This window comes from Microcebus murinus, chromosome 14 (assembly GCF_040939455.1).
Source record: "Microcebus murinus isolate Inina chromosome 14, M.murinus_Inina_mat1.0, whole genome shotgun sequence".
In the NCBI taxonomy this organism is placed as follows: Eukaryota; Metazoa; Chordata; class Mammalia; order Primates; family Cheirogaleidae; genus Microcebus; species Microcebus murinus.
Genome location: NC_134117.1, coordinates 13,163,156 through 13,186,154, shown reverse-complemented (window position 1 = coordinate 13,186,154; position 22,999 = coordinate 13,163,156). Strand labels below are relative to the sequence as shown.

General features: G+C 32.6%; 1 protein-coding gene across 1 annotated transcript in view; it reads left to right on the top strand.

Moving 5' to 3' along the window:
- The window catches only part of CCDC172 (coiled-coil domain containing 172), a 48,240-nt gene that overhangs the window by 12,627 nt on the left and 12,614 nt on the right, over positions 1-22,999 (top strand). The window contains exons 3-6 of the mRNA XM_012774727.2: positions 7,048-7,164; positions 8,326-8,491; positions 21,934-22,035; positions 22,384-22,486. Of these exons, the coding sequence (XP_012630181.1) occupies positions 7,048-7,164; positions 8,326-8,491; positions 21,934-22,035; positions 22,384-22,486 (488 nt within the window). The remainder of the gene's footprint in view (positions 1-7,047; positions 7,165-8,325; positions 8,492-21,933; positions 22,036-22,383; positions 22,487-22,999) is intronic.

The window sequence follows — 22,999 nt, the reverse complement described above, 5'->3', positions numbered from 1 at the left end:
TTAAGAAGTATCATTATAAAATGTTTGGGACCTATCAGTTTCTGTGTTTTATTGCTCTTTCCCTAATCAGATTAATATCTAGATCAGCAGCTTTTGGGGAATGGGAATTTTATTTGAGAAGAAGGAGAAGAATAATTTTGTTGTGCAGGAGTTATTTTGAAAAGAGTAGATTTAGGTTGGCTATGGCCTTTGGAACAGCAGGTAAGTTCAGAAAAGGTGAGTGGAAGGGATCAAAGGCAAACTGGCTGCTTACAGCTGTGCCTGTGATCCTGCTGCTGCTGAAAAGAATTCTCATACAGGCATTGGTGCTTATATGGTCTTATGAATTGTTATTGCCTGGATTAATATTTCAGGATAAGTTGAAAGTCTGCATACCTCAGCTTCTTTGATTCAGATTAGTTCCATGGCTTCAAATATAGTCCATTTTCTCCTAGTTAAAATTCTAATCAATTCTTCCCAAGAGAAGAGAGAAACGAGGAAAGAAAGGGAAATATGTGACTACTGCAGTGGGAAAACAGATTGGATTTTTATTCTAAAATGCTCTTGTTATTATAAGTTCCTGCTCGTCTCTGTCTTTAATAGAACTGTTTGCATATGTCCCCACTGGAAGAGTGGGTGATAGTCCCAGGAAATTCTGAGGGCCTTCTATATTATATTTGGTGAACATGCTGTAGATTTTTTGAAAAAATTAAAACAGCTTTATTGTTCCAGCTATTTACAAAAGTAATACATATTTATTGCAAATTATTTCAAAACTAGAGTTAGGCAAAAAGCAGAATGAAAATCACCCATTATTCTACTACACAGTTAATATTTTCATAGGTTTTCTTTCAAAATTGTTTAAATGCAGGTATATTTTTTCTTAAATAATTTGCTTTTTTCTATTTACTATATCCTGGACATCTCAGTAAACATATATCTAAATAAGCAATTTTAATGGCTATATAGTATTCCATTAAATACTACACCATATTTTATTTAATTTCTTATGACAAATATTTACTATTACTGTAAGTTAGCTATCATTAACATCATTGTGATGACAATATTATACATATAACTTTGTGTACTATTTTAAGATAAGGTTTTAGAAATCAAATTGTTATGTGGTTGGGTATATAATTTTTAGGACTTTTCATAATTCCTAAATTGTCCCCCAGAAAAGTTGTTCTAGGTTGTATTCTCACAATTTCATCACTCATACTCTAGAAGTTATCGATATTTTTCGACTGTAAGAAAAATGGCATCTTTTATAATTTTACTTTGAATTCTTATTAACATAACTTTTTTATTTATGTTTATTTTGTGATTTACCTGTTCATATAATTTGTCCTGTCTTACTGTCCTCTAGCTTTTTATGTATTATAGATATTACTCTTTGTCATTTGCTGCAAGCTTTATTATTTGTGTCTTAGGTTTTTATGTTATGTTTTTCTAATCAAAGTTTAGAATTTTTGTGTTGCTAGAATTTTTAATCCTTTTATTTGTTTTTTTCTGAATTTATTCCAGGCTTGGGAAAGCCTGCTCCACTTAAGATTTTAATCAGTGTCTTTTTCTAGTACTTTTACAGTGTTTTTTGTCTTTAATATTTTAAAGAAAACATGAGTATCATTCCTATGTAAATGTCACATGTTACCCATTGATTGGAAGCACCAGCTTTATAGTAATGTGTGTGTGTTGATGTATATGTGTGTGTGTATGTATGTGTGTGTATATATATTTGTGCCTGTTTTTAGATATTCTGTACCATTCTACTATTAATCTTTTTTGGCACCAATATATTGGCTTAAGTTTATTAGCTTTAAAAATATAACATTTTTGACTCTCTGGAAGAGTCATTTCTTTTTCAGAATTTTCCTGATTATTTTCACAGTTTGTTTTTTTAGATAAATTTGAAAATAATTTTATAAAATTTAAAAAGCTATTAATAAATCATTGGGATTTTAATTATGATTATATTAATTTCATGTGGTAATTTGGGAAGAATTGATCTACTTACAACTCTGAATCATATTCAAGAATACAGCATATTTTTCAGTTTATTTGGATCTTCTTTTATGGTCCCCAGAAGAGAGTTTTTAATATAATTCTCAGATATTTCTTATGAAATTTATTTGTGTATTTTGTTTGATTTTGCTGTCATGGAATATTTCCCCTACTTATTTCTATTTATTGTTGGTAACTAGAATAGATTTTGGTATTTACTTTGTTACTAGCCTCTTTACTAAACTCCTTTTTATTTCTAACAGTTTCTCAGTAGATTTTCTTGGATTTTTTATGTATGTAATGATGGCATTTGCCCCAAACAAACAAGAGAAAGAATTGTGTGTCAGCATTTTTAACAATTATATCTTTTATTCCTTTTTGTTGTTGTTGTTTTGGCCATATTACATTAACAAGAACTTCTAGATCAAACTTAAATAGTCGTGATTCTCATCCTGATAACCCATAATGAAAAGGGAACACTTGACTGAGCTGAGGAAACAAACCATGAGGAATCTGGGTAAAGAGATTTCCAGGCAGAGAAAACAGAGAAGGTACAAAGGCCTTAAAGAAAGAGTGTGCCTAATGTGTCCCAGGAACAACGAGGAGGCCCTGTCTGTGGGGATGGAAGGTCAAGTGAGGCAGAGACTGGTTGGAGATGGGAATGAGAGGGTGCAGATCCTAGAAAACCGTAGGAACCATTGTAATGCAAGTGTTTCCTAATATTGAAACTTCCTTGCTTACCATATTAGGATTACTATGTCAAAGTCAGTTATTCTTTAAGCATTTCATCTGTGGTTTAGAAAAGTATTTATAAAAATAGATCTATTTTTAAAAAATCTTAACATCTCTTATCAATCAATACAGTATTCACTGGCATACTCCAGTGTTTAAAATGTCTTTTTATCATAATTGTAACAACCACATTATTTTCCCTGATTGTTATGATTTTAGGATGGTGAACATAACTCTTTGTTTTTTTATGTAAAGTTGCCTATTATGCTATTGGGCAGAGCATTTAATCAGCAAAATGTCAGTTCCTCAAGGCTGAGGTTATTTTTAACAGCAGCAACCATAACAAAGAGTAGCTAGCTCTGTACTTTGTGTACTTGGACCCAAACATTAATTTAAAATCCTCAGTCATTTTCAGTTTTTAAGTTCTTCTGGTAGAAAAATACCTAAAGGCACCCAGGCAGCAAGAGTAGTGAAAAGTCACAAATCATGCCTTTGCTGAAAACTGACCTAGTTGACCAGATAAGTCAGCTCACTGGGAAAAGTATAAGCTCCATTAAAAAAATCAAATATCCCAGGAGGAATAAAACAGGGAAAGGAAAAAACAATCTTTATTGCTGAGAGAAGCAGAATTAACCAGGGAGTTGGCACTACTATAAATTAAAATTTTCCAAAGCAGCAATATTTTCTGACAAAGCTTGGCTATTTGATTCTAGAATTCTACTTTTAAGGATATATGCAAATATATTTTTTCTTTGTTTCTAGTCAGAGGACAGGGAGAGATGAGAAAGAAAAATTTGTATTACTGCCATTAGGGACTTCCCACCCTTTTCTTTATATTGTTCATAGCCTCTTGGGATCTTTGAATAACTCAGGAGACAGAGTTAATAGTTTTTAAAGTTTTTATTTATCATAAAGTAAATAATTCAAGCTACCATGGATATAAGATAGAACCTCAATTCAAACCTGGTGAGAGAGATGTTTAGAAATATTTTTTATGTCATGATTTCATATCTCATGTAGTATCTTCCCAACTCTGATTCCCACTCATCACCTTTGTAACAGAAGAGAGATGAGAGAGATTTCTGATGATTATTCATCTTTCAATCTCATCAGTATGTTCAAGGTTATATTTGGAATATTTACTTAAATTTTACACAGTAGTAGGTCTGGTTTTCAAACCACAGGAGCAGAAAAATAACTTAAGAAATTAGTTGGGACAACAGAAAGAACAAAAGGAACAACCCAAAGCATTCTATATATAGTTAGCTATGAAAGCTATTCTGTTTCTGAAGAGCTAATAACTTAACACTTGGCAGAAAGGAACTGGACAAATCCAAAAGTTTTTATCCCTTTAGTTCCATCAAAATATGAAGATTCTATATTAGTAATACTAGGCCTCATTTACCTTCTACAATCTTAATCTACTGATGTCTTCAACAATGTGATGAATCAGCAGATTCTAGGCATCTATTCTTGTTCTCCCTGACTATAGCTTTCCCAAACTCCTGTCCTTTTCTCTATCATGCTATTTTCCCCTACATGCCAAGGCTTTCTTGTATTACATTTTTTTTTATCATAGATCCTAAGTAAATTTGAAAATTAGTGTATAACTATAACTTTCTGCAGTTGTTGACTCTCTGGGACTTTTTAGATCTTGATTAAAAGAGGAAAGTACGGACCAGGTTTCATGGCTGATGTCTGTTAATATTAGCATTTGAGAGGCTGAGGCAGGAGAATCAATTGCTTGAGACCAGGAATTAGATAGATAGACACCAGCCTGAGCAACATAGTGAGAACCTGATCTCTATGAACATAAGAAAAAAAATTAGCCAGGTGTAGTGGCATTCACCTGTAGTCCCTGCTAGTAGGAAGGCCAAAGGAAGGTGGATCACTTGAGCCCAGGAGTTTGAGGTTACAGTGAGCTATGATGATGCCACTGTACTCTAGCCTGGGCAACAGAGCTAGACTTTGTCTCAAAAAAAAAAAAAAAAAAAGGAAAATATGGAAATATAAGATATAAAGCCAAAAGATAAGGTAGGAAATGAGAATTGAAGAAGAGAGAGTCAAAATAATAAAAATAAGCAGAGAAGACCTCAAAATGGATAATTTGCATGGAATTTTACAAAGAGGCAGATTATAGATATACTCTTTTTATAAATCTTTAGAACAGCTGTCTACTTTTTAGTTTTTGGTATATAGTTTTCAATTTTTAGGTTATGGTAAAATATTCCAGTTAAGTGCCAATATGTCACATAGCTCTTTTTAATATTTGTTATTCTCCCATTTAAGAAAAAGGACATGGCTCAGTGGTAATTTCAGCCCTTAGATTTTGTTAGCTGAGACAGAGAACCTTAATTTCTGAGTCCTTAACATAAAACTTTTCTGAATTTGAATAATAAATTTGCTTAAGGCTAATTTAAACCTTTCTTAGTTTGATAAGTAATATTATCTTCACTTTTGGGTTTTGACTTGGATCTTTTTACAACAGATAAATGGTAGAAACAGAATTCAGGAATTCTGATTCTGATGGGCATAGTACTTGAAACATCTTCACAGATTAAACCAGAGTTTATGCAGCCCAATATTTGGTCTCTAGAGCATTTTTGTTAGTATTCCTGATTACTGTCCATAGTAGCAACTCTCAGAATTAGGTATTTACTACAAGCAACCTTCTCAGTAAGCTGTGATGGATCCAGTATATGATAATTTTTCCAAATGTGTTTTAAATTTATATGCTTTCCACTTACACTATTATCAGAGACTGAAGTCCCTTTTTAGCTCCAGAATTACCTTTTCATTACTTTGAAATAGTTCTGATATTTCCAGGGTAACATCATGATTTAAAAGAAAGGAAGTCAGAAGAACCAGGTTTTAGTCCTGGGGTTGCTCCTATTATATTAATAGTTATATAACTTTTGTTAAGCTATTTGACTTCTATGGACTTCATTTTATTCTTATTAATACAAGCAATACTGAATAGCCCTGAAGTATTTTCTTATTCTAAATAACTGCGGCATAATTCATGATCATACTCTTGTTTGCCCTTGTTATCAATTTCTATATGATTTTATAGATTTGGGCATATGTTTTCTAATTTCTGACTTCTCGGACAGTAAAATACTAACTTCCCTATTCTTCCTTTCCCCAACTTTTAAAAATTATTTCAATTCCTTTGGTCATGTAAATTGTACCTCTCTGATCTTTCTCTATTGTTGTCTTTCTTAAAACAGGGTTAATGAGAACAGCATCAAGTACTAACTAAAGGTGTGGGTAGATAGTCCATGATCTTATAAAAATGTAAGATCACATTTTCTGTTTTATTTTAGCTACTTTTTTTTAATGCCAATATTTCTAGGACTTTTTAGCTATAATATTTCAAACTGTCTTTTAAGGCAACCCTTTGCCTCTGGACTAGACTATATCTAAACTCTTTACTATTCAATATCTTCTGGGACAGAAATTTCACAACCTGTCTCTCACCTTGAGGAAGTTTCTTATAACTAACATAAATCTTGCTTTCTGCAATTTAACTTGAATTTATATCCTTTTTCTTTTCTCTGCAGAGATGGGAACAGCCCCAAACTGGAAGTGATGCTTTCTTATGATCTCCAATACTAAACACAGTAGAAAGATTACAGTATTTCCAGTCCAGCATCATTTTTAGTTTGTATATATTAAGCTTTCTGACTTTTGTTTCAATATTCATGTCTCAGGAGATGCTATTCTTTAAGATCCAAATGAAATAACAGTTACATGTCTAATATTAATGTTTATTATATATTTTGCTATTTAGAACCAAATAAGGTACAAAATTTAAAAAAAATGAATTCTCAAACCCCATCTCAGTTTTATTTGATATAAGTGTAGTCATGGGACTAGGGTTTTGCCTATACTTTGTAGATTTTGTCTCATTATTTTATTAGTCACATTGTGTACACGATTTATTCATCCATATTCTCCTTATAAGTTGTGAGAATAGAAACTTATTCTTTAAAACAAGCTGTCTTGAAGCAGATTTCAGTGGATGTACTCTATAAGTGTTAGTACCTAAGCTAAGAACTGTGCTAAGTATGGAGAGGTAAGAAGAAAACACATTCTCTGCCCTTGAGGAAGCTGTAGTCTTACTTGGGGAGGAGCTTATAAAATTATAATTTTAAAGTACTTATAAGGTAGTACATATAAAATAAGATATTTAATGTGAATTTTGCATTTTAAAGACTAATACAGAAAATGTTTTATACTGTACAAATCTCTCCTATTAACTACGGCAGCCTAAAATGCCTAATTAATTGTTTCATTCTGATTTCTGATGGTTTTTTTACTTTGAAGGTTCAGCAGTTTTCTGAAAAATCCTTCTTCTTAAACCTTTTGAAAACTCATGAAAATGCTTTAGAAAGACAATTCAGTGAAATTACAAATGAAAGGAATATGCTTCTCCAAACCTTTGTAAGTCTCCAGTCACTTAGAAAAATCTATTTTATTAACTGTGTCAAAAGTATTCAGATATACTTAGGTGTACTTTTAGAAAATTAACCATATGCATATTGGCAGATAGTACTTTTCAGATACAGAAAAGTAATACGTGCTATTTAAAACCAATTGGTAGAATAATATAGTTTGAAAGAATTCTACTGGCAGGGATGCAATATAGAAATTATTTGCAATTGTAATAAGCACAAAAGAAATAGTGAAACTGACTTGAATTGCTCAGACTTTAAGACCTTGATTTTAATGTTTCTGAAAGGAAGAGAGGTTCACACTTTAGGCATATTTATGGATGTGAGTAAAAGCATGGATTTTGTTTACCTTTTTATCTTAGTCAGAGCCAACAGTCTGAGCAATAGTTTTGAATGACAGGGCCAGTTTAGAAATATTAATTGACATTTTAAAGAAAATACATTTAAAGATATTGAAATACATATCAAAAGTCAGAATCAACAGATTGGGTGATTTTGAATGACATGGCCAGTTTCAAAATATGGCTCAAAATTCATTGACATCTCTTAGAAAAAATAGAAACATACAATAATATTTAGGTTCAAGCATTGTCCATAGTTTTGGAAATTCTTATTCCATGTCATGTTGATATTTCATAAAATGTAAACTGTCACTCAGAACTGATTTTGAAATGCATATATAATTTTACCTTCATTGTCTATATTTTAAAAGGTCTTCTTAGATATCCTTATTTGTTTGTTTGTTTCCTGTAAAGTGGTAATTCCTTTGAGTGTAGATTTTAGTTTTTAAGTTTGGCCTCTTAATTATTTTACCATCTAATTTTATATTGTAATGACAAAATGGCATATATGATTATGAAGTTTAATATACAAATAAACATAGATATAATGATGATTGGTAGGATTTCTAGCTCAATAATTCTCCCAAAGCTTTAAGGATATATCTTACATCTGAAGATAGTTGCTTGTTAATATATAATAGCTTCAGGGTTTTTTCATATTACTAGAAGAAAAAAGCATTTTTCCAGTAATATCAGGAAGTATAATTTTATACTTTCATTGTTAATAATTCCAAATGGTTATATTTTGAATCATTAAAGAAAAATATTATTGCAACTAACACCTATATTTCATCTTTTCTGTTTTTCAGGAGGCTACAAAGAAAAAAGTAATGGAGGAGGAGGAAAAATTTATGAAAGAAATTACAGACTTCAATAATGAGTATGAAATAACAAAGAAAAGAGAACTTTTGATGAAAGAAAATGTCAAGATTGAAATATCTAACTTAGAAAACCAGGCAAACATTTTGAAAATGGGTATGAGTACATAGTAACACCTCATTTGTCTTGCATTAATGAAATAACTTATTTTGAATGAATCAGTTTTTTAGAAATTTAACTTTTTCATAAGCAAACTGGATTATTATATATCTATCCATTTACTTTTATCTTATTTATCCTAATGGATATGTATCTTTTATTGCGAGCAGTCTTAAATGCGTTAGAAGTACATGTGGAATGAGCATTTGGTCATTCATTCAGTAAACAAATACCTGTCATGTGATGGCCACTGGTCTAGGTCCTGGGGATATAAAAGTAAAAAGTGGAGGAATTAAATCTGTAAGCAGATATTTATAGTACAATGTGATGGAAACTACAATATGTGTTAGGACTGGTGCTAGAATCCTCATTTTACCATCAATCCAATATAAGCTAGGACATAAGGTTACACAGTGAGATGGTGAGAGTTTTATTTCAGAAACACTAGTAGGTGGATTATTGTAATCTATGATAAGATTCTGAATTAAAGCAGTTGCCAAAGAGAGGAGGGGGTGAATTAAAGAGATGTTTAGGAAGAATGATAGGACTTTGCTGCTATTTAATGTGGACAGAAATAGGAAAGTCAAGGATAAATCAGTTTTCAAACTTCAGAGATTCTATTATAGCATTAGCTTAAAATTCAGTATATTTTCACCTAAATCAGGTTCAGTTGCAAATGACATTCCTTAATTGTAGTTCCTTATGTAACTCCTTCAGTACCATTCCTCTTTTTTTTTTTTTTTTGAGACAGAGTCTCCCTTTGTTGCCCAGGCTAGAGTGAGTGCCTTGGCGTCAGCCTAGCTCACAGCAACCTCAAACTCCTGGGCTCAAGCGATCCTACTGCCTCAGCCTCCCGAGTAGTTGGGACTACAGGCAAGTGCCACCATCCCCAGCTAATTTTTTCTATATATATTAGTTGGCCAATTAATTTCTTTCTATTTATAGTAGAGATGGGGGTCTCGCTTTTGCTCAGGCTGGTTTCGAACTCCTGACCTGGAGCAATCCGCCCGCCTCAGCCTCCCAGAGTGCTAAGATTACCGGCCACGCCCCGCCAGTAACATTCCTCTTTATCTGAAGGCCTCAGATTCAAGAAACTAGCTATTTGCCCCTCACATGCCCAGCGTACTGTGGTGAGATAAGCATAAGATAATCACTAGAGACACTTCTGTTCAGAAAGCAGAAACACAGGAGTCATTGTTCAATAGCAATTCTGAAATTGAGCCAGCCAGATATTGGGAATTCCTTGATAAGACTCAGTCATCCTCCTTGTTGGGAATGATGATCCATTGTTCTTGGTTCTACCCTCTGTGCTTTTGTTTTCCTTCTCTGAGTCATTCCTTTTTTGTAAAAGCTAGCTTGTGTTCACGGGTGCTGGTTTTCTCAGCCTCATTTCATCCTCTAAAAGTTTGAGTATTTGGGGGCTCATTTTTTAGTTTTTTCCTGTTTCTGTCCATTTCAGTCCAAGCTCACTGAGTTTATGCAAATATAATTCTCTTAAAAAATGTGTAGGTCTCACATGAATCTTATTGAGGTTCATTCTGTTAAGGAAAAACCTACAACTACAAAGCCCTTTGAGATAAACCATTTTATTCTTTGGGCTGCTTCTAAAACTACTGAGAGACAGTATCTTTAAGATTCTTAATGGCCCTGTGGTTTGACTGAGTGGTTCTCTTAGGCATCACCTTGGATTTTTTTAAGGTCTTTGAAAAGGGTTTTAAATTTACATTCTAGATTTTATATTTAGACTTTGACTTCTTAAGAATATTGGATTTTATCTTTGCCCTCACACTATTTCTTAGTGCTGAGAATCAGGGGGAGGGCATCTTGTAGAAAAACTACCAAAAATATTTATTTTAATTCCTAGAACAACCATTAAGGAAAAAAAGCAAAGATGAATAGCTAAAAGGACAATATAGAAATTGAAAAGAAATCCTAAAAAATATTTACATAATCTGAAAAAAAGGAGGGGAGGAACAGAGGAGCAAAAACAGACAGAAAACAAATAATAAAATGGTAGACCTAAATCCATCTACAGTCACATGTCGCTTAACTACAGGGATACATCCTAGAAATACATTGTTAGATGATTTCATCATTGTGCAAACTTCATAGAGTGCATTTACACAAACCTAGATGTTGTAGCCCACTACACACCTAGGCTATATGGAAGAGCCTATTGTTCCCAGGCTACAGACTGATACAGCATGTCACTGTACTGAATACTGTAGGCAATTAGAATACAATGGTAAGTATCCATCTCTCTAAACATATCCAAACATAGAAAAGACACAGTTAAAAAAAAATACAGCATAAAAGATAAAAAATGGTACACCCATTAAGGCACTTACCATGAATGGAGCTTACAGGACTGGAAATTGCTCTGGGTGAGTCAGTGAGTGAGTGGTCAGTGAATATGAAGGCCTAGGACATGACTGCACTAATGTAGACTTTATAAACACTGTACACTTAGGCTACACTAACTTTATAAAAAATATTTTTCTTTCCTCAACAATAAATTAACCTTATTAAGTTAAGCTTGCTGTAACTTTTTACTTCATAAACTTTTTAATTTTTTAAAACTTTTTGATTTTTTTAAATAATAAAACACAAATGTTGTACAGCTATACAAAGATACTTTTTCTTTATGTCCTTATTCTGTAAGCTATAAGGTTTTCTGTATTTTTAAGTTTATTTATTTTACTTTTTAAACTTTTTTGTTAAAAACCAAGTCATAAACATATACATTATCCTAGGCCTACCCAGAGTCAGCATCATGAATATCACTGTCATCCACCTCCACGTTTTATCCTACTGGAAGGTCTTAGGGTTAGTAACACACTTGGAACTGTCATCTGTGATAACAATGCCTTCTTATATGGAAATGCAAATGACTTAGAATAGCCAAAACAATTTTTAAAAGAAAAAATTTAAAGGTTTATACTCCTTGATTTCAAAATTTACTAAAAAGCTATAGTAATCAGGATAATGCATCACTGACTTTAAAAATAGGTACATAGATCGCTGGAACAGTAAAGAGTACAGACAGAAATGCATGCAGTCAACTGTATTCAACAAAGATGGTGAGGCAGTTCAGTGGGGAAAGGAATGGCTTTTCAACAAATGGTGCTGAGACAGTGAGACATTCATTGCAAAACAATGATTCTTAAGCCCTACTTCACACCATATTAAAAACAACTCAAAATAGACATATACCTAAACATGAAATCTGTAATTATGAATCTTCCAGAAGAAAACATAGTAGAAAATCTTTGCCATCTTAGATTAGGCAATGATTTCTTAGATGGAACACAAGAAACATGAACTGTGAAAGACAAGGGACACTGGATCTAAAATAAATTGAAAAGACACTCAAGACAAACCGTAGCTTGGAGAAAATATTTATAATAAATATATCTTCTGATGGACTGTTATCCAGAATGTAATAAACTCTAAAAACTTAAAAAGGGAACGAAGCTAATTATAAAAGGGAGAAAATATTTGGACTTCATATGAGAGTACTAATGATCAATGACATGTGAAAAGATATTCAATGTCATTAGTCATTAGAAAAATGAAAATTAAAGCAACAGTGAAATTTCACTGTGTATTTATTTATTTAAAGTTAAAAATACTGACCATACCAAGTATTGCCAAGAATATGGGGCATCTGAAACTCACATGTAGTGATGGGAATTTGAAATGAATGGTATAATCACTTTAAAAAATTGTTTTGCAGTTTTTTAAAAAACTAAACATAAATTTACCATATAACCCAGGCACTCCACAACTGGTTACTCCAGAGAAATCAAACCCAACCCATGCTTTAAATTTTTGGCAGTTTTATTCACAATACCAAAACCTAAACATAAATGTCTATTAAGAGGAGAATGGATAAACAAAATTGATATGTCCATGCAGTAGAATACTCAGCAATAGAAATGACAGATCTGCTGCCACAGCATGGATGAATCTCTGATACGGTGAGTGAAAGAAGCTAGACACAATGCAAACCAATTGTGGTGACAAGAAGCAGAGCAATGGTTGCTCGGGTCAAAGTGGAGGAACTGTGAAGGGTTCACAAGGAATCTTTGGGGATTGATGGAAATACATGGATTAATGCTTGTGGTGGTAGTTTCACAGATGTAAATGACTGGCAAAACTCATAGAATTGTATGCTCTAGATGGATATACTTCACATAAATTTTTCCTCTATAAATCTGGTAAAGGAAAAAAGTTCCTGATATCACAGATACTATAGGAACCCTCTACTTTGTGTCCCCTTTTCCAGAAATATGGGTTTATTTTAATAGCTTTGCTTCCAGGGAATCTGGTACTGTTGGTTCTTCATACTTTCAGAAAGTCTGTCTCTGTCTCTAAAATTTCATAATATTTCCATACAAAACTTTAGTCTCCATAATGGAAGAGACTTGTTTTGCTTAATGTTCCATCCCCAACAGTGTAAATGAAATAATAATAAGTTGATGACTGCTTCACAAGGAGAAGCACAAGATGATATGAGAACATGTAATAAGTGGACCTAACCTGGACTAGATAGTTAAGGAAGATTTCCCTGAGCAAGTGAGATCTGAAGTATGTTAGCCAGATGAGAGATTTGAGTATAGATGTCAGTTAGGTAATTGCATATTTTTTTTTTTTTTTTGAGACAGAGTCTCACTTTGTTGCCTAGGCTAGAGTGAGGGCCGTGGCGTCAGCCTAGCTCTCAGCAACCTCAGACTCCTGGGCTCAAGCGATCCTTCTGTCTCAGCCTCCCAAGTAGCTGGGACTACAGGCATGCGCCACCATGCCCGGCTAATTTTTTCTATATATATTAGTTGGCCAATTAGTTTCTTTCTATTTATAGTAGAGACGGGGTCTCGCTCTTGCTCAGGCTGGTTTTGAACTCCCGACCTCGAGCAATCTGCCCGCCTCGGCCTCCCAGAGAGCTAGGATTACAGGCGTGAGCCACCGCGCCCGGCCGATAATTGCATATTTAAGTTAGGAGCTCAGAGAGAGGTCTGGTATGGAGCTCTCCAGGATAAGGACTAAGAAGCAGCAATTGGAAGTCACTGGTGACCTTTAGGAAAAGCAGGAGATTGAGGTAATAAGAAAAGGGCAGAAGACAAGTTGTAATGAGTTGAACAGTAGAAAGAGCAGAAATGGCAACCATGAGCATAGACAAGTCTTTTAAGAACTTTCTCCATGGATAAAATAGAAAGTCCAGTAAAAAGAAGGGATGTGACGTCAGGGGAGGGTTTTTAATCGGGAAGTGAGATCATTCTTTTTTCATTTTTCTTTTTGAGATGGGAGATATTTGAAAATTTTAATGCTGGTAGATTGGAGCCAGTAGAGGGGAAAAGTTGCAGATAAAAGAGAGAAGCAAAGTTCCCAGAGAAGATAGGAAATGGTGTACAGGTGGCAGGTCTAGTAGTGGTGTTTAGGGAAGAAGAAAACAAAACAAAGTAAAAATAAAAATCAAGAAACAACCTACATGACCATCAATAGGGGACTCTAACTATTTTGAGTTTATATCTCATTATACTTTTGTGAATATATTTGTGTGATAAAAATCTAATGAAACTGCTAAGTCAGAGGAAAATATTTTTGAGACTTAATGCCAAATTATGCTCCTTAAAGCATTGAATCACTTATTTTTTCTATCAGCTGTGTAGGACAGTGCTTGTTGTTTTCCTATATTATTATCCCTTACCATTACTGATCTGGGCATTATCAATAATTTTAATCTTTGCCATATGACAAGTAAATATATTCTTATTGTTGATTTAATTAGCATTTCTTTAATTTTGCCTGAAGTTTAATTTCTCTAATAGTTCTCTTATATTTCTTTTTCTGTGAACAGAAAGAATCTGTTCGTATTCTTTGTTCATCTATTTATATTTTTGCTGATTTATAAGAGCTTTTGTAGATTTAGGAAGTTTGCCCTCTGTCATGTGTATTATAAATATTACTTTCTAGTTTATTGTTTACCTTTGACTTATTGTGTTTGTGTGCCTGAATGCCTGAAATTTAAAATTTTTGCAGTCATCTTAATCATTCTTTTCCTCTATGACTTCTGGATTTTTTTTCAAGCTTAGAAAGGCTTTCTCTATGTAACATTAATTTAAAAAAAGGTTTCATTTTTCCTATGTATATTTTACATCCATCTAGAATTTATTTTGGTGCAAGGGATTAGGGATTCAGCCTTTTTTCTTTTCCAAATGGCTGATCAGTTATTTAACACAGTATTTATCTGTTTCCAACCAATTTGAAATTATACATTTATCATATATTAAATTCATATTATTTGTGTGTATGCACACATGCATATGTGTCTTTCTGTACTCAACCTTTTCTATTTTTTTTTAATTATTTATTTTCATAGTATGATTTAATAGCTAGCAGGACAGTCTTCTCTCCTTACTCTTCTTTATTGATTCTCCTGTGTGTATTTTCCTAGATAAAATTGTCTCATTGCTCAAGTTCAAAGGATATCATATTTTAATTAGAATTTCATCAAATTTATTAATGAATTTAGAGAGAACTGATACCTTCACAATCTTGAGTTCTGTTATCCAAAAACAAGGTATTTCATTTAAGTCTTTGCCTTTTTTTTCTCAATATTTCTGTATTACTAACTTAGAGAATGTAAATAGATTATTTTCCTCCATTATATTTTCTTATTGGTTATTGATTATTTACAGGTAAATTACCTTTCTTGACATACTCTTTCTAACAAACCACTTTACTGAATCTCTTATTATTGATAATTTTGTCTTTATTTTCCAATATTTACTGTGTTTTAAAATATAATTTATTGGTTTATACTTTTAGTGTACTGTTAAATAATAGTGACAATATTGGATACCCTCCCTTATTACTAACTTTTATGGAAATACTTCTAGTTTTACTATTAATCATGATGCCAGATTGAAGGTCTCTATTTCTCTCCTCCATCTCCCTCTTCCTCCCCTGCACCCTTCTTTCCTCCCTCTCTCCTTCCCAGAACCTACTCCCTTCAAGATGATCATTTGCTTTTCCTAGTTTAGTCTATTAACATAGTGAATTTTATTATTAGACATCCTATCATTAACTTTCCTTAGTTATGGCCTCAGTCTTCTAATGTATTACTGAAGTCTATATGATAACATTTTCTTTAGGATTTTTGCATCAATGTATAAGTAAGATTAGTCTTTTGTTGTGTGGTGTATATTGATTTCACAAAAAGAATGCAAAAGCTTTTTTCTTTCCCTAGTTGGAAAAATGCAAATACTAGAATTATCTGCTCCTTCAAGGTTCAAGTTCACCTGTGAAACTATTTCTGGTGACCTTTTCTCCTTGGTGTGTGGTGGTGGTGGTGGAGAAAGAAGTTGTTCAAATTTTAAGCAGATATTGGAGTCATTTTCTTCCCAAAATATTTTAGTTTCCATTTGTCTTCTTGCCTGTCAGTGTTTGCTCTTCCATTCCATCTTCTAATTCGTGCCACCACATGTTATTTCCTGACACTTGATTTTTCTCCTTTTTCTTCCTTCTTTCTTCTAACCTTGCCTGCTAAGATTTTAGTCCATAACTATTAGTTAGCCAGTTTCACTGGGCTTGGAATAATTTCCATCTTTAACTCTTCATAGCTATTTTTATTATTTTCCTACTATTCAGTGGAGTTTTTTTCCACCACAAAACATCTTTGATCTATTATTTTTCAACCCCAGAGTTGGATTCTTTTCACCCTCCTTGAGGTTGCCAAAGAAGTAACATCCATATATTTTAAAAATATATTATTAGTACTGTATTATTCTATTGTGCTTCTTAATCGATATGTTCTATTTAAAAATATCACGATAAACATAGCAAACCAGGCTTCTCAGCATGTTTTGCCATCCATGCGCAACCCAGTTCCTCTCCAGCAGCTTCTTTGTGCTAATGGCCTACTAGCCTCTTTGTTTCCTAGATTGTGCCATGCTTCCTCCTGCCTCAGGACCTTTGAAAATGTTCTATTTGGAATACTTTTCTTATCCTTTATCTAGTCAACTCAGTCATTATTCTGATCTCAGCTCAAATGTCTTTCTTAGGAAATCCTTCTCTGATCCTCCACCCTCCCAATCTCATATTAAGTCAGTTCCTCTGGTTATACTCTCTCATTGCTCTCTACTTTTTCTTCAAATCATTGTGATTACATGCTTCTATTATTATTTTATTTATGTCTCTCTCCCCACTAAAGTATAAACTTTCACAGAGACAGGAAGTATATTTTGCTCATAAATATATTTCAGAAATGTTCTTAGTACATTCTTTTACTCATTTATTTAATAACACTTATTGTGTACTTTTTTGTGTCAGGCATTGTTATAGGTATTGGTGTACTGTAGTGACCAGAAAAAGAAGAAAAAAAAACCCTGCCCTTATGGAGCCTACATTACAGTAAGGGAGACATAAAGGAAGGAAGGAGGGAAGGGAGGAAGGAAAGGAAGGAAGAAAAGAAAATGGAAGGAAGGAAGCAAGGAAAGAATGAAAAAAGAAAGGAAAAAGGAGAAAGGAAGAAATGAAGGATAGATGAGGGGTAGGGTTGGAAGTTAGGCAAACAATTTCATGATGGACTAGATATGGGGTATAAGAGAGAGAGGTGTTAAGGTTGACTTTGACCTAAGCAATTAAAAGTATATAATAATTAGTATTCATTATATATTTGTGAAGAAGTAGAACATGGTAGGTTTTAGGCAGTTGAAGAAATTAAAGTGATCACCACATCAATTATACCTCAATAAAGCAGTAAATAAAAATAATAATAAAATAAAAAGACAATAGTAAAGTGGGGGAAAGTTATTACCATGAAATATTGATTCTATTATATAAGCTTAATAGGGAATTGACACATTGTTTTATTTTTTCTTCAAAGAATGAATCTTCAGTATGTCTTTCCCACTTATCCTAAAGGATCAGGACTAAGAAAAATAATATACTTCAGAAATATTAAAATCCAAAACTTCTCCATTATTCATGCCTAAATTTTATAATGATATTTTATCATAGAATGTCTGATAAATTAATTAATAATGAATAAAATATTGTATGTATTTTAATCTCTTAAAGATTATGTTATGGTATCCTGGAATATCTCTCTTAATTATTGGCATGTAGTTATATTTATATTTTAAAATTTCATTTATTTAAGGAGCAGAAGCACAAATGTGAGCCTATTAATTTTCTTTTTAGAATTGTCCACTTTTAACTACCTACAGTAGTGGACAAAGACATTGTGAATAACAAAAAATACTTAAAGCCAATTATATAAATTATTTTTACTCAGGTCAACACATTTTCTTGAGTAATTACAATGTGCTCTGTATATATTATGCCAGGCACTACAAGAATTGGAATTTAATGATGAATGAGGCATAGTTCCTGTTTTCAATGAGCTTATAGTCTAACGTGGAAGAGGAACATGTAGTAAAAGGATAATTTAAATATTATGTGGAAAACTTCCTCTTATGATCATGAGTAGTAATTTTATGAAATTCACCCCCTATCACAAACAACTAGAAGACTGGAGAAAACAATATGAAAAATTACTTTTGGATATTGAGGGCAAGAATTAGTGCAGAACTGTGATCCCTGAGAGAAGGGAAACAAATGAGGTCAGCCCTGATTGCTGCAGCTTTACTACCTGGATGCAGTTTTTGGACAGTAGCACTGGGAGTAGGAACTTAAGCAATGCAAAGTAGTCTGACTAAGTTGAGGACACAATGATTAGAGTCCAGGGAGACCAAGTCAACTAGAATATTCAGGATAATGTACTTGAGAGGACAGATCTACATATAGAAAAAGCTCTAGGAATTTGTATAAAGGTCCTCTTGAGCCTTTGGATGTATATTAACCTGTACATACTAAGGAGAAACTCCACTGGGCTGAGCAAAGAAAAACTACTGGAGACCAACAAATGAACAATTTTAAGAGCTCCTGTGGGACTGGGAGACATTCATGTTCCATCGCATCATAACAGAAATATTTCATTAAGTAGAAGAGTCCTACCTTAATAGTAAGATTAAATTAGCTTTAGAGTAAATGCTCTTCTAGATGCACCCTAAAGAAAATTTTATAAACAAGACTTGAACCTAATCCATAAGTAACTTAACTGCCTGCTAAAACAAACATCAACATGCTTTAGGGGAAAATAGCAAATTCATTCAACAAAATAGTAATAACAATATCTTGTAGCCAATCAAAAATCACTAGAAATGTAAAGAAGCAGCAAATTATAACTCACAGAAAGGAGGAAATTGGCTCAGTAGAAACCCCAGAAATAATAGAGATGATACAAATAGAAGAAAAAGAATTTTTTAATTCTTATAATAAATATATTCAAGAACATGGACATAATGAGGAGCTAAATGGAAGACATAAAAAATAATCAAAGACACAGAAAAAGAATTTGACAAGATCCAACACCCTTTCATGAGAAAAACATTCAATAAACTAGGGATAAAAGGACTTCAATTTGATAAAATACTTAGGAATGCATACAACAAAAGTGCAAAACTGCAAAAATACCAAAAACTACAAAAAACATTGTTGAAGGAAATTAAGGAACTAAGTAAATGGGAAGACATCTGTGCTTATGATTCGGAAAACTTAATATAGTTAAAATGGCAATACTCTCAAAAGTGATCTATAGATTCAATGCAGTTCCCATCAAAATCCCAGCTGGATTTTTAAAAAATAGACATACTGACGCTAAAATTCATTTTGAAATGCAAAGGACCCACAATAGCCAAAACAATCTTGAAAAAAGAAGCATTGAAGGACTAACACTTTAATTTCAAACCTACTACAAAACTATAGTAGTCTAGATAGTATGATACTGGCATAAGGATAAGCATATAGATCAATGGAATATAATTAAGAGTCCAGAACACATACATCTATGGTCACAAGGATGCCAAGAAAATTCAATGGGAAAAGAAGGGTCCTTTTAAATAATGATGCAAAGATAACTGGATATCCACATGCAAAAGAATGAATATGAACATCTACCTCATACCACACACAAAAATTACTAAAACAAATCAAAGACCTACATGTAAGAACTAAACATTTTCCCAAAAAAGATAAATAGCCACATAAAAAGACACTCAGGATCTTTAGTCATCAGGGAAATGTAAATCAAGATCACAATGAGATACCACTAATGTGGCTGTAATAAAGGTGGATAATAATAGTGTTGGCAAGGTTATGAAGCCTAGGCTAATGTGTGTCTTTGTGTCTTAATTTTGAACAAAAAATATTAAAAAGTAAAAAAATAAATGAATAATTTTAAAAATATAGAAATGCTTATAGACTAAGGATATAAAGAAAAAATATTTTTGTATAGGTGTACAACATGTTTTGTGTTTTAAGCTGGGTATTATTAAAAAAAGTTAAAAAGTTAAAAAAATTAAAAGCTTATAATTAAAAAACTTATGGTAAGCTAAAGTTTATTTATATTGAAGAAAGAAAAATATTTCTTATAAATTTAGTGTAGTCTAAGTGTACAATGTTTTATATAAAGTCTATAGTAATGGACAGTAATGTTCTAGGCCTTCATATTCACTCACCACTCACTGACTCACGCAGAGCAACATCCTGTCTTACCAGCTCCATTCATGGTTAAGTACCCTATATAGCTGTACCATTTTTTATCTTTTATACTGTATTTTTCTGTACCTTTTCTATGTCTAGATATGTGTAGAAATACAAATATTTACCATTGTGTTCAAATTGTCTACAGTATTCAGCATAGTAACATGCCATACAAGTTTGTAGCCTAGGAGCAATAGGCTATTGGTGGTGTGGTAAGCTATACCATTTAGGTTTGTGTAAGTATACTCTTTGATGTTCACACAATGACAAAATCACCTGAGGACACGTTTCTCAGAATGTATCCCTATTGTTAAATGACGCATGACTTGCATGAATATTTATAGCAGCATTATTCCTAGTAGCCAAAAAGTGGAAACAACTGAAATGTCTATCAACTGATGTATACAAAAATGAAATATAACATATCTATACAATGGCATTTTATTTAGAAATAAAAAGAATGAAATACCAATACATGCTACAACAAGGGTAGTCCTTGCAATTATTATGCTAAGTGAAAAAAGTCAGACAAAAGACCACATATTATTCAATTCAGTTTTTGTGAAATGTCCAGAATAGGCAAATCCATATATTCAGAAGGTAGATTTGTGTTTGTCTAGGTCTGGGGGAACTGGAGGAAATTGGGAGTGACTACTAATGGGTATGGAGTTTTGTTTTGGGGTGATAAGATGTTCCAAAATTATATAGTGGTAATGGATGCACACATCTGTGACTATACTAAAGCCCACTGAATTTTATCCTTTAAAAGGGTGAATTATATAGTATGTGAATTATATTTCAATTAAAATTGTTTTGTAAAAAGAACCAAAGGAACTCTAGAGACTAGAAAATACAATATCTGATATGAACAATTCCCTGGAAGGGATTAACAGCAGATCAGAGACTACAGGAAAAAAGGTCAGTGAACTTGAAGAGATAGCTTTAAAAACTGAAACACAGAGGGAAATAAAAGACTTCAGAAAACCAAAGAGCTCCTCAGGGACATGTGGAATAGCATCAAGCAGTTTAATAAATGTGTAATTGGGGTTCCAGAAGGTAGGGCAGAAGAGAAAAAATATTTGAAAATTTAGAAGATGAGTCTTAAGGGATGAATAGGAATTCGTTGTGGGAATAAAGGGAGGAAGGATATTTTAGTTGAAGAGCAGTATTAGCAATATTGTGAAAGCCTGTAGCCATATAGTTAGTACTATGCAATGTTATTTTAAATACGCTTTTGTTACAAAGGAGAGAGTTTTATTATTATCTCACAAGGAAGTTTATTTTACTTAGTGATATTACATATTTTGAATTTTCTTTTGGTTGCCTAACCATCAACTAACTTATCTTTTTCCATCTTATTAATCAGTGGTAATTAATAAGTGCTGGTCAATTTTTTAAAAATAATTCTTAGGTGGCCAAGGGAAGCCAGTTGGGGCTTAAAATTGACCATAAGCTGCTTAAATTTTTACTACATAAGGAAAAGTTAATAATTGCTGACATATTTAAGGCAGACTCTAAATACTTAAAATATAGTTTTTTGTTTGTTTATTTTTTTCTAGATTTTTTAGGTGTGGTTTTTTTTCTATTTCGGTTATGAATACCATTGGAATTTTGATGGGGATTGTGTTGAATCTGTATATTGTTTTGGGTAGTATGGACATTTTAACAATATTGATTCTTCAATCCATAACATGGATATCTTTCCATTTATTTGTGTTGTCTTCAAATCTTTCATCAGTGTTTTGTAGTTTTCAGTGTACATATCTTTTACATCCTTGATTAAATTTATTCCTATTAATAATTATTTTATTTTTTATGCTATTTGTTTCTAGAAATGAAGTCAATGGAACGTGACAGTGACCCATTAAATGAACTCCAAAAACAAAAGAGTGAATTGCTACAAGAATTATTTACTCTCCAGAGAAAACTTAAAGGTATTACCTTCATGAGTTAGTTTATTTTGCCAATAAATATAGTTATATACAGATAATAGGGTCATATCATTATTTTAAAATGTATTAACCTGTTGGAATATAATGCTATTATTGGTATAAGAAATAGATAAAACATATATCAGTGTTAAAGCTTGTATTTTTAATGTCACAAATTTTGTTAAGATCTTTTGTGTTCCTTTAGTTGCTATGTTAAAGTAGAAAATAAAAATCATTATTATGTACATTTTACATGCAGGCACCAAAAATTTGAGTATTGTTCTTATGAGTGAATAAGAAAACATTTATGTTTGATTTTTAAAAGATTGTAAGAATTTTTTAACTGTTTAGCTTTTGAAGATGAAGAAAAGGAATCCATTTGTACTACCAAATACCTAGAGGCAGAAAAAATAAAAATCAATAAAAAGCCTCAAAATGATGCAGAATGCTTAAGGTAAGAGCTGCCTATTATATTATACTTTGGTATAAAATCTGGTAATTTTTCAAGTTAAATAGATTTTAGGGTAAAGCTGAGTGCATAGATTTTTTTATTTTATTTCAGAGTGTTACAGGGGTACAAACACTGGTTACATAAATTGCCTTTGCATCACCTAACAAGCATGCCCATCCCTCAGACAAGCTGCAAGCATGCCCATACCCCAGACAGCATGCACTGCATCCATTAGGTGTGGATTTACCCATCCCCTCCTCCCCCCTCCCACCTGCCCGACACCTGATGAATGTTAACTACTATTATGCATTTAAATGTTGGTCAGTTAAGTCAGTTAATAGCAATTTAATGGTGAGTACATATGGTACTTCTTTTTCCATTCTTGGGATACTTAGAATGGGCTCCAGCTCTATCCAGGATAATACAAGAGGTGCTAGATCACCATTGTTTTTGGTGGCTGAATAGAACTCCATGGTACATATATACCACATTTTATTAATCCACACACGTACTATG